Below are 14,962 nucleotides of genomic sequence, written 5' to 3'. Positions count from 1 at the left end.
ATATTTATTCCCTTTCGTTGCCAACTTCTCACATTATTGCTCACATCTTCACTTATATCTAACTCTCTTTCTCCTTTACGTTTTCAAATTCTTTCATGATTTTCCCAAACGAATTGCAAGAAACTCAAGGCTTTTGTTATCACCAGCCAAACAGCCTAAGCAAACATGTCTCAAAGCTCAATCTAAGAAATAGAAACAGGACAAAAATAAAATAATAAGAACTTTGAGCAAGACCGTGTACAATATGAGGGGTTTTATCATTTTGACACAATATAATAATTTCTGCAATAAAAAATGATGGACTTATAACGCAGTTAAAGAAGAGCAGGTGCGCTGCGTACCGCAGACTTCTATAACGAGAATGTGACTCACACGCGTGCGTGACTGAGAAACTGTTGGATGTCTCCAGATTGTCCACGTTATAGTTCAGATGAAAGGGTTTCTCGGTGATGTTCTGGTTGGTGTTATAGAGCTGAACTGCAAAGCGGAACGCACTGTGCTCCTGGACCGTTGAGCGCATGAAGAGACCACCTGAAAGCGAAATCGGTTGAGTTACTGATATGCACACGAGTTTAGACTCATTAAATAAAGCATAAGCATACTTTCTTTATGTCGAATATTCGACTCTCTTTTGCACTCATGCTACAAACTTCTCTTTGTAAACGTGGGTGATGCAGCAGGTAGATTCTGAGAGAAACAAGGGGTCCCAAGCGCGTGTGCAGAACAAGGATGTTCTGTATTATTCAATAAGTAACCAAATCACTCACCGATATTGATCTGATTCGGAAAGCCCGCGTGGATGTGCAGTATGAGCCACGGCAAGAGCAGGACGCACGCGTGCGCTCGCCGCCGCATTTTTCTCCGACCTCTAAAAAATATTCAGCTCACGCGCAACATCCAGACCGGGTGCGAGGGCGACGATTAAATTCGCCAGATGTGCAGCGGCTCTCTCACGCGACCCTCGGCAGGTTCATTCGGACTGCGGGATAAACACCGAGTACGAGCTGACAGCGGGGGAGCTTCTTAATTCAGGACAGCGCAGGCGGATCGACCAATCGGACCCCTGATCAAACTTGATGTGACGTGAAATTACAACTGCACCCACGCACGCGCGCAACCCGCCACTGCGGACCAGTGTGCGCGAGGCGTGCGCAGCCGCAGCGTTTTGTCCGCATATAGCTCAGGAAAATCGGCACGCGAGCTGCCCGCGCGTGGCAACAGTTCGCTTCGCGTCCCCGCAGCTGGTGCACTCTGCACAGAAGACAGGCGTGTTTATGTTCAGCCACAGGTTTCAATGCTCCCGTGTCCGCTCCCGAGCTCACTTGGGTGATCAACAGAAAAATGAAAAGTTTATGTGCTGCAGCCCACGGGTCTAGAGCCACGGCATCCCCACACACTGTGCGCCAGTTGCACGCAATGAAGAAGACTAATCTATTTAAGGTGACTGGCTCGGGGCTCTTACGACTATGAATTGCGACATTTGAATATATAACAACAGAATATTGCAGTTTCATGGCGTGGAGAGGCGATCTTTGCAGGCTGTGGACTTGAATTCGCCAAACACTGCACTGCGTTTATGTAAACAATCCACATGTATGTTTTTTTGTTGTTTTGTTCAGAATGAGGCTCATAGACTGCACATGGATCTCAGGGGCTTACATTTGTTTCATCTATATCGTCTTGTTTATACGAAGTTAATCTTTTCTTTTTGTACTCGTGTTTGTGTTCCGCTGCGCGTGTACGTGCCGTTTAAAAAGCTCATCGGCAATATGTTGCCTTTCAGCTCCAGGACGAGAATGACTCCTATAATGAAATGATCAAGGAAACCATTTCATTTCAAGTGTTCATGCATTAAGTTATGGTTTTATCACAGCTCTCTGCAGGACATGTAATTGTGATATGCCTTTTTTACATTTCCAGTCTGCGTTCGCCCAAATACCGAACACTCAGCTCTGCGCTGGATACGGCTGACTACAGCGACCCAGATTTCCTCAGCTCCTTATTTCTTATGTGTGTGTGTGTGTGTGTGTGCATGTTTAAACTGACCCTACAAGCCATGTCTGTGTATGCTGTGCCAAATTGATCAAACTGACTCTCTTGTTGAGAGTCTCACACACTCTGTCTCTCTCTCTCACACACACACACACACACACACACTGTTTTACAGGGATTTTCCATAATGTTTTTATACTATAATTGGTCGAACAAAAATATCCCCACAAGGACAAAAATTACTGGTACTACTACCTTTTGTAGGGACATTTGATCCCCACAATGTAGGGGTTCACCGGGATCACTCATGCATGCATCTTTGCATTTTGCTGGCATCTGATGCTTACAGGTGTCACTAAGGAATTGAAGCCTACTGGTTAAAGATGACAACATCTTACTGACAAAACTCATACATGTCCACATAGGTGCCAGATTACGTGATTGATTACAGGAACTAACTCATTTATGTATATGCAAGCACACCCAAACACATACATGAATCAGAAGCCCTGGGGAATTTTCTGCCCTATATACAGGCAAGTGAAAAGTTCACCCCTCCATATAACAACTGAAAGACGTGAATAATTTGGATTCAACAGAAGACGAGAATTCTCTCTGATCACATGTCATTACAGTAATGTACATATACTGTATTTTCTATGAGAAGTGTGAAATGTATGTACTTGAGAGAGAGAATGGTTTTCGGACAACCTTAAAAATATAGCTGTTCAGGTATGTTCATTGCTCACTAATTAAATGTAAGCATTTAAAACAATATGAGTGAGTCTATGCAGTTCACATATGTCACAGTAATCTCACCATATTGCAAGAGCAGGAAGTGATGCGATGTTAAATATGGCCAGTGGCATCAGCTGGTGGGCAGTCATCCAATGAGACTAAAGCAGAACGCTTTCCAGCAATCCCTCTATTTTCACACTGAAAAGAAAGAATCAAACAAACAAGAATGAAGCAGTTCCTTCCAAGACTGTGCAGATAAGGAATTTGAGGCGTGAAAGTGAATTTAAAGCTAAAAGACACATATTTGTCACAAACATACTGGAAGTATTCCAAAACGTTGCATGCAAGCTTACTGGGTGTAGCAGGGGTTCCCAAACGATTTCAAACTATATATCTAACAGGTACAATCCATCACAAGATAAAAACACAAGTGGGTTTCAAACCACAGTTTCAAAATGCCTCAAGGGCATTATACAGAGAGCAATACACAGCTTTCATTGATTCCTTTTTCCAAGAAGGCACATCGTCCCAAAACGTCACTTTTAAAGACACCACGTAATTAGAACTGAAGTTTGTATATTTGTTTCCGTATTTTATAACTTTGAGGCCATTGTATGCTAGTGTACTCATAAAAGTTGAAAAAAATAATGAATGGTCTCTTATGGAAAAAGGTCTCATTTTGCAATCGGGGCACTAGACAGAATAAATAAAATACTCTTTGGAATAGAAACCAGGTAGCAAATCATATGGCTGTGAAGTAAATTAAAGGCTAGTGGCTTTTAAATTAAAGCCTAAATCCTGACCGAGTAATTTAATAACAATAAATATTTTGGGATTGTTATAATCTATTTTAAAAACGTACATAAACTGGAGCTACTACAATAATTTTATAATAAATATTTTGATGTTGTGCATGCTTTTACAATAAAATGCGTTTAAATAGAAGTTTGTTTATTTTTATTGAGTTATAGATGGATTCAGGCCGCAACAACATAAACAAAAGCTCTGTTGCCCAAATTTAACCTCCCGTAGACCTCCACAAATAATCTATGACTGCTGAGTAATCAAATATTAATATAAATTAATAGAAAAATAAATGTAATCTAAAAATAATTTTCTATATTATAACCAAACACAGACCTGTGGTTAACTTTGGGCCAGGTGTGTGGCTGATGAAATAATATATTCCTGGATATGGAACAACACAAAAATGTTAAATGTGCATATTTTAAGCATTTGGAAAAAAATATTTTTAAGGTGCTTAAAGTATTTTTTAAATAATGAAATGTCAACAACAGCTAGCAAGTTAACTAACTGTCAGTAATCTGCTCATTGTCGGTCCACCAATGCTGACCGGAAAAAAATCCGGGGATGAATCACCAAACAATAGCCAAAGCTTCTAAACAATTGTTATTAGAAAATGTGCTCCACACATTTGATTTTTTTTATATTGTTCACAGGTCTGAGATGGTGCTGACTGTCCACCTCAGAAACTGGATGAAACATGGGCTGAAAGTGATGAGAATATTTTACACAAGCACAGCACACATGAAGCACTTGATATGAATACATAGGAAACCAAAGTGACGCAGTCATTTTTCTGTGTGTATGTGTGTGTGTGTTTACATCCCTCACTCACAGTCTGTAATAGGAACCCATGGTTGACTGAGCGCACACACAACACACAGCCTTAACAGCCATCACTCTTTCTTTCGCTTTTTCTCCTTCATCATTTATTCCCAGCATTTTTTCCAGGCAGAGATTCCTCAGTGCCGGCCCACTGAAGCATAGAGTCTTGCCCTGAGAGAACACACACACACACAACTAACTTGTCTCTGCAGTCTCACGCACTATTCAAAGAACAAATCAGATTCAGAGATTAACTGCAGATTAACACATAAATTTTAACAGTTATTACATTTTTATATTTGTTGAATTACTATTCAAATAAAATCTATCCTATAGTTCTTTAGCAATACTGTAAGTCATGCCAAATAATCTTAGTTAGATTAATATCTACATGTATGTGAAATCATCATCTCAGATTCAGCAGGAAGCCACAGACATTAAAAGTCATAGTTCACCCAAGAATTTTCATTTTGTCATCATTTACTTACGCTTCATGTGATTTTAGACCTGTCTGACTTTTTTTCTTCTGCAGAACACAAAAGGAGACGTTTTAAAAGCACATTATGCATTTATTCATGTCACAGACCCTTTAATAATCACATGTGTACAATTATTTAAAGGTTAGTTCACCCAAAAATAAAACTTCTCTCATCATTTTATTCACCCTCCTGTCATATAAAACCTGCACGACCCTCCATTGAACATAAAAGACGATATTTTGAAGAATGTCGTTAACTGTCTGGTTAACAGGCCGATGCTGTTCGGTTACCAACTTATGGGCCTAAACTTCTTCAAAATATCCTACCCCATGCTCTGCGGAAGAAAGAAAGTCACTAAGGCCGAAATGACAAGAGGGCCAGTAAATGATGACAGATCTTTTCTTTTTTTATGTATATTTGGGGGGGAGGGGTTGTGTGGGGGAATAATGTTTCTGGTCTCCCGTCTCTGTATCCTTGCATTGTTAATAAACAGAAAAAAGAAGACATTTTGAAGGATGTTGTTAACTGGCATCCATTGATGCATAGGTTTTGAGCCCATAATAGAAGCGAATGGGTTGTTTGCGTTGTTCAGTAACCAACTTTCTTCAAATATCTTCTTTTTTGTTCTGCGGAAGAAAGTCATTCTGGTTTGAAATGAAAATAGGCTGAGTAAATTATGACAGAATTGTCATTTTTGGGTGAACTATCCCTTGAACGGTTTTGTGTCTTCCCCAGACAGACACAAAGCCTGTAAGATTGCTTAAGAACCAGAGCACTCACTGCTGCGGAAAATGTGGTACTACAGGGGAGGTTTATTTATGATGCTGTTCAAAGCAAACGTAACGTGCTGTAAAATGTATCCAAATATTTTAATGCACGTTGTATCTGTGTTTAAAAGTCAAACTAAACTGTCAAATTTTTATTGAGTTCGTAAGTCTTCTTCCTCTAACATTTTAAATTCACCAATTCTCTCAGAAGTCTTTCAGACCAACCTGCAAACTTGCGCCACAGCGATAGGTCAGCTACGATGACGCCTGCTCTGATGACATCACAGAGAGCAGGAGATCAAACTCAGCCTGTCGGCAAAAGAACAGCAGCACAAAGTCTCCCACCCGCACATACTGGGAGGAATTATTTAGGGGCTCTAAGATATCAGAGGAAATCAAACCCTCATCCATCTTTAAGTTCCCCCACTTAACCCCCTTGGGGGACGCAGTGGGGCTCTAACGTTCCTGCGCATTCATCTGTTTGTCCGTCCTCCAAAAGTTCCCTCCAGGAAAGCACTCTCCCCGTCCTTGTGTGTCTTACGCAAACGTGCCCTGTCAGCAGCTCTCTGTCCGTCTGCTGGAGGCCTGCACCCCAACTGCAGAGCGCCCTCCGAAGGCAAAGTGTGTGTGAGAACAAATGTGGGAAAGTGTATGTGTGTGTCAGGCTGAATTATATCCCACGGTTTCTGTCGAGCTGAGGTCAGACTCAGATATAAGGCTATGGATGGTTTTCATGAGTGAAATCTCAAGTATATACAGCACTTCCTTTCAGATCCGTCACGAAGTCTCTCTGGTACATGACCTGAACTGTTTGTACGTTTGTTATCCTAACCTGAGATTCTAATACAGCTCAGGTCAACCATTTATTGTTTCTACACATACTTCCGTTCGTATCCATTCAAATCTTGTATGGCAGCTCTTAGCGCTTCAGGAAAGGCACACACAGGCCAGCTGCAGTTCAGCAAAATGGTTACATGAGCAACGTCACTTTATATTGATGGAAAGAGTGTGTGTCTTAAGGGACAACCAAAAAATGTCTATCACTGCTAGATGGATTACCAGCCTTATAAAGATAGAAAGCAGTCAGGGAGTGATGCCTTTCTCTGTACAACACACGCACGCCGAATTGTAAGTTATACTTCCTGAAGTTCTCTGAAGGTGATTTTAAATTTTAATGGACGCACACTATGGAGATGCTTTAAAAGCGAGAAGAACTCGACCAGGAAAAATGTGACAGGAAGGACAAAGTGGTTAAACACACACGCCTATTATTAATAACTTTAACAGGAAATATTGCGCAAGTCACAATCTATTCATTCCAGTGATCCGCATATCTGAGTGAAACTGTATATTCATGGAATCGATAAGGGACATATGCCTCCGAGCGTAACACTGAACCCCAGTTGCTCATAGAGGATGGTCAATAAGCCACGTCCTCAATGATCTTTCTAAATTTTTTTCATCATTTATATCTGTGAGTCAAATTTTGAATCGATTGAGAGCCCTAATGTTAGCCATTAAAAACTTGATGTAAAGGCACCGAAAGAGATCTGTAATCCAGCAAGCTGTCCAATTTGACAAAAACCTCTTTTATTAAATTATAAAACAGACATAAAATCCCATGAGAGCGGTTTGACAGAGAACTGAATGGTGTGTTCAGCCCAATTCTTCATGTGTATCAGCACCAGGGGGTGTTTGTGTTACATTGAAGGCCTGACCCTCTTCAGCCTCCTCCTCCGAGCTGTCCATCACTGCCGCGGTAAGAGCCTGCAGCGCCCCCAGCAGACCTGAGAGAAAAGTTGTGATCATTCATAAATTCTCATGTTGTTTAGAGCTTTTTGTCCATGATTTGCACTGTTTATATTGTAATAATGATCATGAGTCTGAATTTATGCTTACTTTCAGGTGTTGGAGGATTTCTGCTTTCAGACTGATCATGTTTTTGTTTTAATGTTGATTGAACGGCTGATCTTCTCAGTCTTTTATATTCATTCATTAAACCCTTTTCCTGAACCACAGCCTGCGTTAACACACAAAATAATGTACAGCAAAACAAAATGAGAACCAGTCCAGTCCAAATCAATGTATGTGGGTGTGTGTGTTTGTCTCACTCACCAGGAGAAGGTTGCGGTCTTTATCCTTGTGTTTCAGCTGTTTTTGCAGTTGTGTGATCTGCATGTTTGTGTGCTCTGCTCTCTCTCTCTCTGCCTCTTTCATCTGCTCTCTCTCTCTTTCCACCTGCCTCTGTACCTGTCTCAGAGCCACCACTGCACACAGGGATGCAAAACAGAATGTGTGTGTGTGTGTGTGCAGTTGTGTCACAAACGTATACCATATTATTTACGTTGATTAATGTGTATTGTACCTGCTTTTGTGTGCTCTCTCCTTGCAGTGTTGACATGAGCCTCCATGTCTCTCTGCTTCTCTGCACACACACTCTCGACTTCTGATAATCTGTGCATAACTGCACATACACTCAGTCAGTTTTAACATCTTAAAAATACGTAAGTAAGCTCCACAATTAAGCCTGCGAAAGGAACTCCTTGGAACTGAGATTTAACACACACACCTGAATCACACTGTTGCTGTAGTCTCTGCGCCTCAGCACGGAGCTCCACGATGGTCCCCTCTTGCTCCTCACAACGTCTCTGAATCTCCATCTGGCTTGATTCTGATGCATTCAACTCCTCCTTACTGCATGACAGTGCATCCTTCAGGAGGACCACTTCTCTCTCTCCTGCAAAGGAGGTGTAGAACACACCGTCATGGCTCATCTGTTTCCTTCGTGTTCTGAACGTTTAGTGATTGGTTAAAGTTGATGTACATACGCTGCTGTTGTAGTTCAAACAGGGAGGCCTGGATGAGGTTTGGTGTGCGTTTGAGCTCCTGCGTGAGTTTATCTCTCTCCGTACTCAACAGGGCCACCTCAGCCTGGAGGCTCTTAATTAAGCTATAACAAAGACAATGAAATTCAGAATGGAAACCAGCATGCTGCTTACCGCATGCAAGTACGCAGTCATTACCACCTACTGTTTTGGTAATACTAGTAAATGAAACGGTACGCATCATGCGACAGTAAACATTTCAAGCAGCAGCAGCAGTTGGCTGTTGTAGTTCAGCAAGATGAGTTTTTAATTTTGAATTCAAAGTTGTGTAAAAACATCTCAATGAATATTAATCAAAATGCTATGATTCATTGGTTATAATGATAAATAAATAAATTTCCTGTCTCCACGTATCGGTACCTCTCTGACACCTGCGGCTCCTGGGACCTTGTGGCTTGTTTTGTTTTCCACAGAGCTTCTTTCCTCAACAGCAGCCCTGCAGACAAACCAGACACATACATGAAACTACATTAAAACTAACACACATTTACGTAGCCCTCCCCCACACAGATGACACTCTCACCATGTACCGTGTCCAGTCGCTTGGCAGCAAAGGCGAGTCTCTGGTTGAGCTGACTTACACTAGAGCGAACTGCATCCATCTGACCTGCCTTCACATCTACGGCTGACATCACTCTTGTGACAGAGAGCGAGGCACGGAGATAAAGAGAAACATGGGAAGAGACAGATGTTCATGGATGAGGCATCTTCGGGGGTTTGGTCAGAGGAACAGTCAGCTTTAATCTAATCATAACAGTCACGTTGGTATTTTAAAGACCTTTTTAAACTAAGAGACCTAGACATCATCCAAAATAGGCACAACAAGGCACAAACAGCATTGTTTTTTATAAAGTTTTATAAAAATCCCGGCCAGTCAGAATAGTCAGGATGAGTCATATTGCAATGCTGAAGGGTGTAGCACTAAAAACACATCCCCTTTGATTTATTAAATAACAATGAACCAAATGAAACAATTTCTATGGTTTTTATTGAGGTATTTGTTGCATAATATATACATTTTTCATCCTATTCGAGGTTACGGACTTCAAGGGAAATATAGTCAAAAACTAAGATTAACATGTAAGTGATAAGTTAACTTTAGGAGAGTGTTTCATGGAAATAAGAGGTTATATTCATGAGGTGTGAGAGTGTGTTGGTGCGTGTGCTACCTGTGTGCCATTTCACTGATGTCCATCAGCGATTTCTCAGTGCTTTTATTCTGCTCTTTGAGCTGGGCATTCTCCTGTAAAGAACTGTCCAACTGCTGCTGTACTCCCTGGACACACAGAGAGAAGCACACAGACTGTCAGAAACACACACATGCCAGCAGGCTTTTTAGGAGGAGAGCTTCGTTGCTGTCACCATGAAACACAATTGATCATTTTTGGCAGAAGCCCTGCAGTTTGTGACATATTTTTATTTTAATGATGCGCCAAATCTTCTCTATAGGTAAAAGATCCCCACGATTATAGACATCCAACAAAGGACTTCGGCCTTGTCTCTTATGCATTGAGAGATGTCTCGTTTTTGATACTGAGAATTGCATAGCCTTTGCCGTTTGACGTTAAGCAACGTTGTTTTTAAAGTATTCCACAATCTATTATTCACTCTTTCACAGATAAGAGAGCCTCTGTCCATCTTTACTTCTGAGAAACTCTGCCTCTCTAAGACATTCCTTTTATGGCTAATCATGTTACAGACGTTCTCCCAGCTGAATCTTTTCTAAATTTCTTGCTTTTTCAGCCCTTTGTTGCCCCTGTCCCAACTATTTTGAGACCAATGGCAAGCATCAAATTTGAAATGACCTAATTTTGTGCATAACATTTTGACATTTCTCAGTTTGAAAGGATACTTTAGGCAAAAAAGCTAAATTTCCCCATGTTTTACTCACCCTCTAGGCATCCTATTATTGTGATCTGAATAATCTTCTTTAAGAATAATAAGTTATAATACCACGTATAATTTTTCTTCCAAGCTGTAAAATGGGAGTGAATGGGGGGGGCAATTTTTTGAAGCTCCAAAATGTGCATTCATCGATCAAAGAACTGCTCGACACAGCTCCGTGGTCTTAAAACAGGTCCAGCAAAAGACGGCGAAAAGAAAGCTCCTGCACAGAGGAGACGGCATCCTATTGGAACAAAATCTGCCTCAAATGCATTATTGCCGGAAAAACAAGCCTCAGTTTCAGGGGCAGCCTAGGGATAACGGAAGTTAGACATTAACGTTAATAGCGTTGTCAATATGGATATTTGTCTTCCCTCCCATTCTACCGCTTGGAAGTAAAATGATACGTGGTATTATAACTTCGACTCCATTATTCTCCAAGAAGAAAGTCATATTCAGTTAGGGTGCCTTAAGGGTGAGTAAAATATGGGGAATTTTTGTTTCTTGCCTGAAGTATCCCTTTAAACATTTGTTATGTTCTCTATGTTCTATTGTGAATAAAATGTTGGCTCATGTGATTTTAAAGTCTTTTAGTATTGATTTAGTTTCACTCTTTAGTTCATATTTAAAAACGTCCCGCCATTTCCGGAATTCGGGATGTAGTTAAGCAAAAGTATGTATCAGAATGTACTATAGTACAATAACCGCTTCAATTCAACTGATCCAACAAGCAAAGCTCTTAACATGGGCATGTGTGCCGTGTCTGTGTACCTGAGCATGTACATGCTGTAGCTCTAACTGAGCAGTTTTGTCCTCTAGGTGGTGCTGCAATACACTGTTCTGTGACTGCAAAGCCTCAACTTCTTGCTGTAAAGAAGAAACCTACACACATGGATATCGTCTATTAATATCGTTGTTTGTGTTAGACTGAAGAAAAAAATGCATTTATGTCTGGGATGGGTGTGATTAAATTATGAGAGAATCTAATTCCTGCCGATTCCTATACTTATTATTATACTTATTTGTTCTGATGAACACACAGAAAGATATTTGGAAGAATGCTTTTAACCAAACAAGTTTTGGCCACCCTTGACTACTATTGTATTAAAAAATGTTTTATTAATCTGTTTATCACAAAAGAAGATATTTTGAAAAATGTCAGAAAGCAAACAGTTCTGGGACTACCATTGCATTTTTTCCTACTATGGTAATACTATGGAACAGTTTGGTTACAAGCATTCTTACAAATATCCTTCTTAGTATTGATCAGAACAAATACATTTTGATGAACAATTTGAGGGTGAGTAAATGATGAAATCATTTTTATTTTTGGGTGAACTGGAGGTAAACTAAATGTGTATATTCCGTATCTCTGTGTATGTTTTAACATTACCATGTTCTGTAAATGTGCTTTCTCCGTGTGGCGCTGTAAGTCTCTGGTTTGTAGTTTAACAAGCAGCATGAAAACCTTTTGTCTCCAAACGCCCAACATCTTCACAGCTTTACTACCAGAATACAGTGGGTCAGATTGTGCCTACACACATAGACAGAAAGTGCTAAATTCAATTAGCAGACCCCCACAAATCATATCAGTTATGCATTCACTTTAAACAAGTGTATGATGTGTGTACGTGTGTGTGTGTGTAATGACCTGTTCGCCCATCTCTTTCTCCTGAATGGCCAGAATGTCATTAGCTGATTTGACTCGGACATTTAGCAGTTGGACAGATAGAGACAGGGCTTCCTTATCCTTCTCCAAATGCTACAAAAGAGGAATAAACCTTATATGACTATAACGGTCACTCACTCTACAGGCATCACTTACAGTGGGTTATTTTAGAACAAGAAATACACTGATGGCATTTTTAAACCAGCATGTGTTCGAATTGTTGTGAACCTGTATTTGTTGTTTAAGATCTTCCTCTTCTTTTCTCTCTGTGACGTTGCTGCCAATGTATCTGCGCAGTTTCTGTACAAACTCGGACTGTTCCAATAGCGAGTTGTTCAGAACACTGCACAAGCACAAATCATTTGACATTATTTAATACCTGTGTCCTTCAGAATTAGCAAGATCGTTTTTACTTACTTACCTCAGTTGATTCCTCAGGTCAGCTCTTTCTGAATTCACTTCCTGTAGTTGGGCTCTTAGCGAGGTCACTTCCTGTGCAGCTTCAGCAATCCTGTTCTGAAATTCATAGTTGGTGAATGTATAGTCATGAGTATATTGACCCCTAAAACTTATTTGGACCTGACAGGCCAAGTCCAAAACACTCTCATTTATACATCTTTAATGACCTTGAGACCTCCTGGTTAAAAGTAATTACAAGTTAGTCCTGAAAAATGTTTAACGTATCTGACAAACCAAAATTCTAATTGTGTCCGGTACTCAGATATGTGACACCACATGTTATTATTTTCTTTACCTGCTTCTCTAGTTTGAGCTGCATCCTTTCTGTCTCTTGTCTCGTGTCCTGCAACTCTCTCTCCAAACACTGCCGCTTTAATTCATATTCACTTTTTAGGGTACAAATCTAGACACGAAGAAATCACGATGCACTTAGAAAGACAGCATTCAGGTATGATACACATTCTACATGCAGTACATTCTAATCATGAGAGTTTGAAGAGCGTACGCAAGCATTTACCTGTTCTCGGCTTATACTGAGCTCAGCCTTGCAACTCTTTAATTCCCTGTGTAACTCATCACGCTCTATAGACCGTCTGTACACACAAATATGATTCATATCGATCACATCACACAGTGAATCTAACACACCTGCATCCGGTCACTTTAAATGTTTGTACCTGTTTATTTGGTCCTGCTGGTCTCTGATCTGCTCTGTAAGGCACTCCGCTCTTCCTCTCAGACGCTCCATCTCTCCTCTCATCACTTCTTTCTCTTCTCTTAAACTTTCTAACTCTTGAAGCAACGCCTTTGAGCTGCTCCTCTCATCTTCTAGCAGCCTGAAAGACGGAGGATATTGAAATGAACAGATATATTAGATAGAAAATGGTGCGTTTTAAGCACCAGCCAATAAAACAACAGCACGCATGTGTGAGGTGATGCTGAGGTGTTTGTTTACTTGTGATCAGAATGCTGCTGTATGTTCTCGCTCTTGTGTTTGTGGTGGACCAAACTCCTTGATTCAACCTCAGCGGTCTCTTTGCAGCTCAGACCCATCACGATGAATTTAGAAGGGGGTGGAGGTCTGAAAGGTGAGGTGTGTGCAGCTGCAGCTGTGGGCGTGGCTTGGATGGGTGTTGTATGTGAGGCTGTGGGCAGAGCCAGAGGACCCCCAGTAAACTGAGCAGGGGTCATCAGAGGAGCAGCCTCACTGCCAGATGCTAAATGACAAACGGACAGCTCGGGGTTAATGTCCAGGCACGAACACAGACAGTCACAACTGTCACATTTGAACATATTTGCATTCTCCTTAAGTGAATTCACTGTGATATTTCATATAACCTTTTATTTATTAATACAAACCACCTACGCATAATATTAATAAATCAAGCAATGGCTGGAATACCTTACAAGACTTCTTGAAAGTTTCAGATAGAAACACACTAACTGATGACATCTGCACACTGGCACAGACCTCCTGCAACAAGTCCGGACTGAAAATCTGAGTGAATTTAGCCTTATATTCGCGTTTAGTGTTGCATGCAAAGCAAAATACATCATCTGTAAGTTAACTGCTTACCGTGTAAAGCGATATATAATTCACAGCGAATACACAGCCATTGTACTAACCGTTTGATACATAAGAGAGTGTTTGTTTAGGTGGTTTACGTATGTATTTATTCTGTTTTTGGTTTGTTTACCTCCGTCAGGAGCTTTCATGAAGTCCGACGGCGCGTTCAGCCTCTCCGCTTTCCACGGATCCATAGCAACCTCCAGACTCACGTCTTACAAGATTGTACACAAGTGTTAAATAGAAATGTAATCTAATGGTTGAACATGAAAGTTAAACGCAGGGAAATTAACGAACCTGCCCCGCTTCTAATTTCAAACTGGAAGTCTGCAACAGCGCGTGCGGTTGTCATGACAGATTTCCGGCGTGACCCAACGGCAGCGCCCCCTGCAGTCGCTTATTATTTATTTCCCGCCATAGAGAGCTGTAAAGTCACTTTTGCGTCAAAGATGGTTTCAAATTTAATATCCTTTTAACAACTATTAACAGGCTTGTGCATACATGTGCACTTGATCTGAATGTGTGACTGCAAGTGTTTCACTTTTCTTTAAGGTTGGGTTAAAAACCCACAGAGAATGGCTTAACATTACATTTTATTGTTACATAATAAACTGCACTTAAGTTCTTACTGTCCTTACTATATAAAGATTTAAAGCCAAAGTCCTAAATGCCACATGTACACATTAAATGCTTCTTGTTTAGCATCTATTAATCTAGATCTAAATGAACCTTGTTCATGACCCAGAAATTGTAACCATCTTCACAGTTCATATGTTAAAATCAATGAGGAAGCAACAGTATTTTAGTTTTGGACAAAAGTTTTATCCTCGTCACATGTTCAATAAAGCATCAAACAAATTTCAAACGTATAATTTGTTATGTAAAGTAAAATG

General features: G+C 40.5%; 2 protein-coding genes across 3 annotated transcripts in view; both read right to left on the bottom strand.

Annotated features, from left to right (window-relative positions):
- The window catches only part of gria3a (glutamate receptor, ionotropic, AMPA 3a), a 32,877-nt gene extending 31,475 nt beyond the window's left edge, over positions 1-1,402 (bottom strand). For both annotated transcript variants that reach the window (XM_079476822.1, XM_079476821.1), the window contains exons 1-2: positions 768-1,402; positions 373-531 (exon numbers count right to left, since the gene is read on the bottom strand). In XM_079476822.1, coding sequence (XP_079332948.1) covers positions 373-531; positions 768-855 — 247 coding nt within the window. In that variant the 5' untranslated portion in view covers positions 856-1,402. The remainder of the gene's footprint in view (positions 1-372; positions 532-767) is intronic.
- Positions 1,403-7,157: 5,755 nt separating this feature from the next.
- cchcr1 (coiled-coil alpha-helical rod protein 1) lies at positions 7,158-14,436 on the bottom strand. Its single transcript, XM_079473649.1, has 20 exons — positions 14,367-14,436; positions 14,200-14,283; positions 13,458-13,719; positions 13,180-13,338; positions 13,020-13,095; positions 12,798-12,905; positions 12,465-12,559; positions 12,272-12,386; positions 12,026-12,136; positions 11,768-11,908; positions 11,146-11,256; positions 9,660-9,766; positions 9,014-9,126; positions 8,851-8,926; positions 8,434-8,555; positions 8,175-8,342; positions 7,971-8,069; positions 7,721-7,872; positions 7,505-7,625; positions 7,158-7,392 (listed from the first exon to the last, which is right to left on the bottom strand). Exons 1-20 carry the CDS (start codon positions 14,419-14,421, stop codon positions 7,262-7,264), a joined length of 2,406 nt encoding a protein of 801 aa, XP_079329775.1. The 5' UTR covers positions 14,422-14,436; the 3' UTR covers positions 7,158-7,261.
- Between the last annotated feature and the right edge of the window lie 526 nt (positions 14,437-14,962).

Source organism: Barbatula barbatula (genome assembly GCF_947034865.1).
Source record: "Barbatula barbatula genome assembly, chromosome: 2".
Classification (NCBI taxonomy): domain Eukaryota; kingdom Metazoa; phylum Chordata; class Actinopteri; order Cypriniformes; family Nemacheilidae; genus Barbatula; species Barbatula barbatula.
This window is presented reverse-complemented; position numbering and strand designations above follow the sequence as displayed.

Bases quoted from the DNA above. Each gene is read 5' to 3' on its own strand.
- cchcr1 (XM_079473649.1), bottom strand. From the start codon at position 14,421: ATGACAACCGCACGCGCTGTTGCAGACTTCCAGTTTGAAATTAGAAGC. The intron at 14,284-14,366 runs GTTCGTTAATTT...CAATCTTGTAAG, and splicing joins TGAAATTAGAAGCGGGGCAG to ACGTGAGTCTGGAGGTTGCT. The intron at 8,556-8,850 runs GTACCGATACGT...TCTTTGTTATAG, and splicing joins GAGCCGCAGGTGTCAGAGAG to CTTAATTAAGAGCCTCCAGG.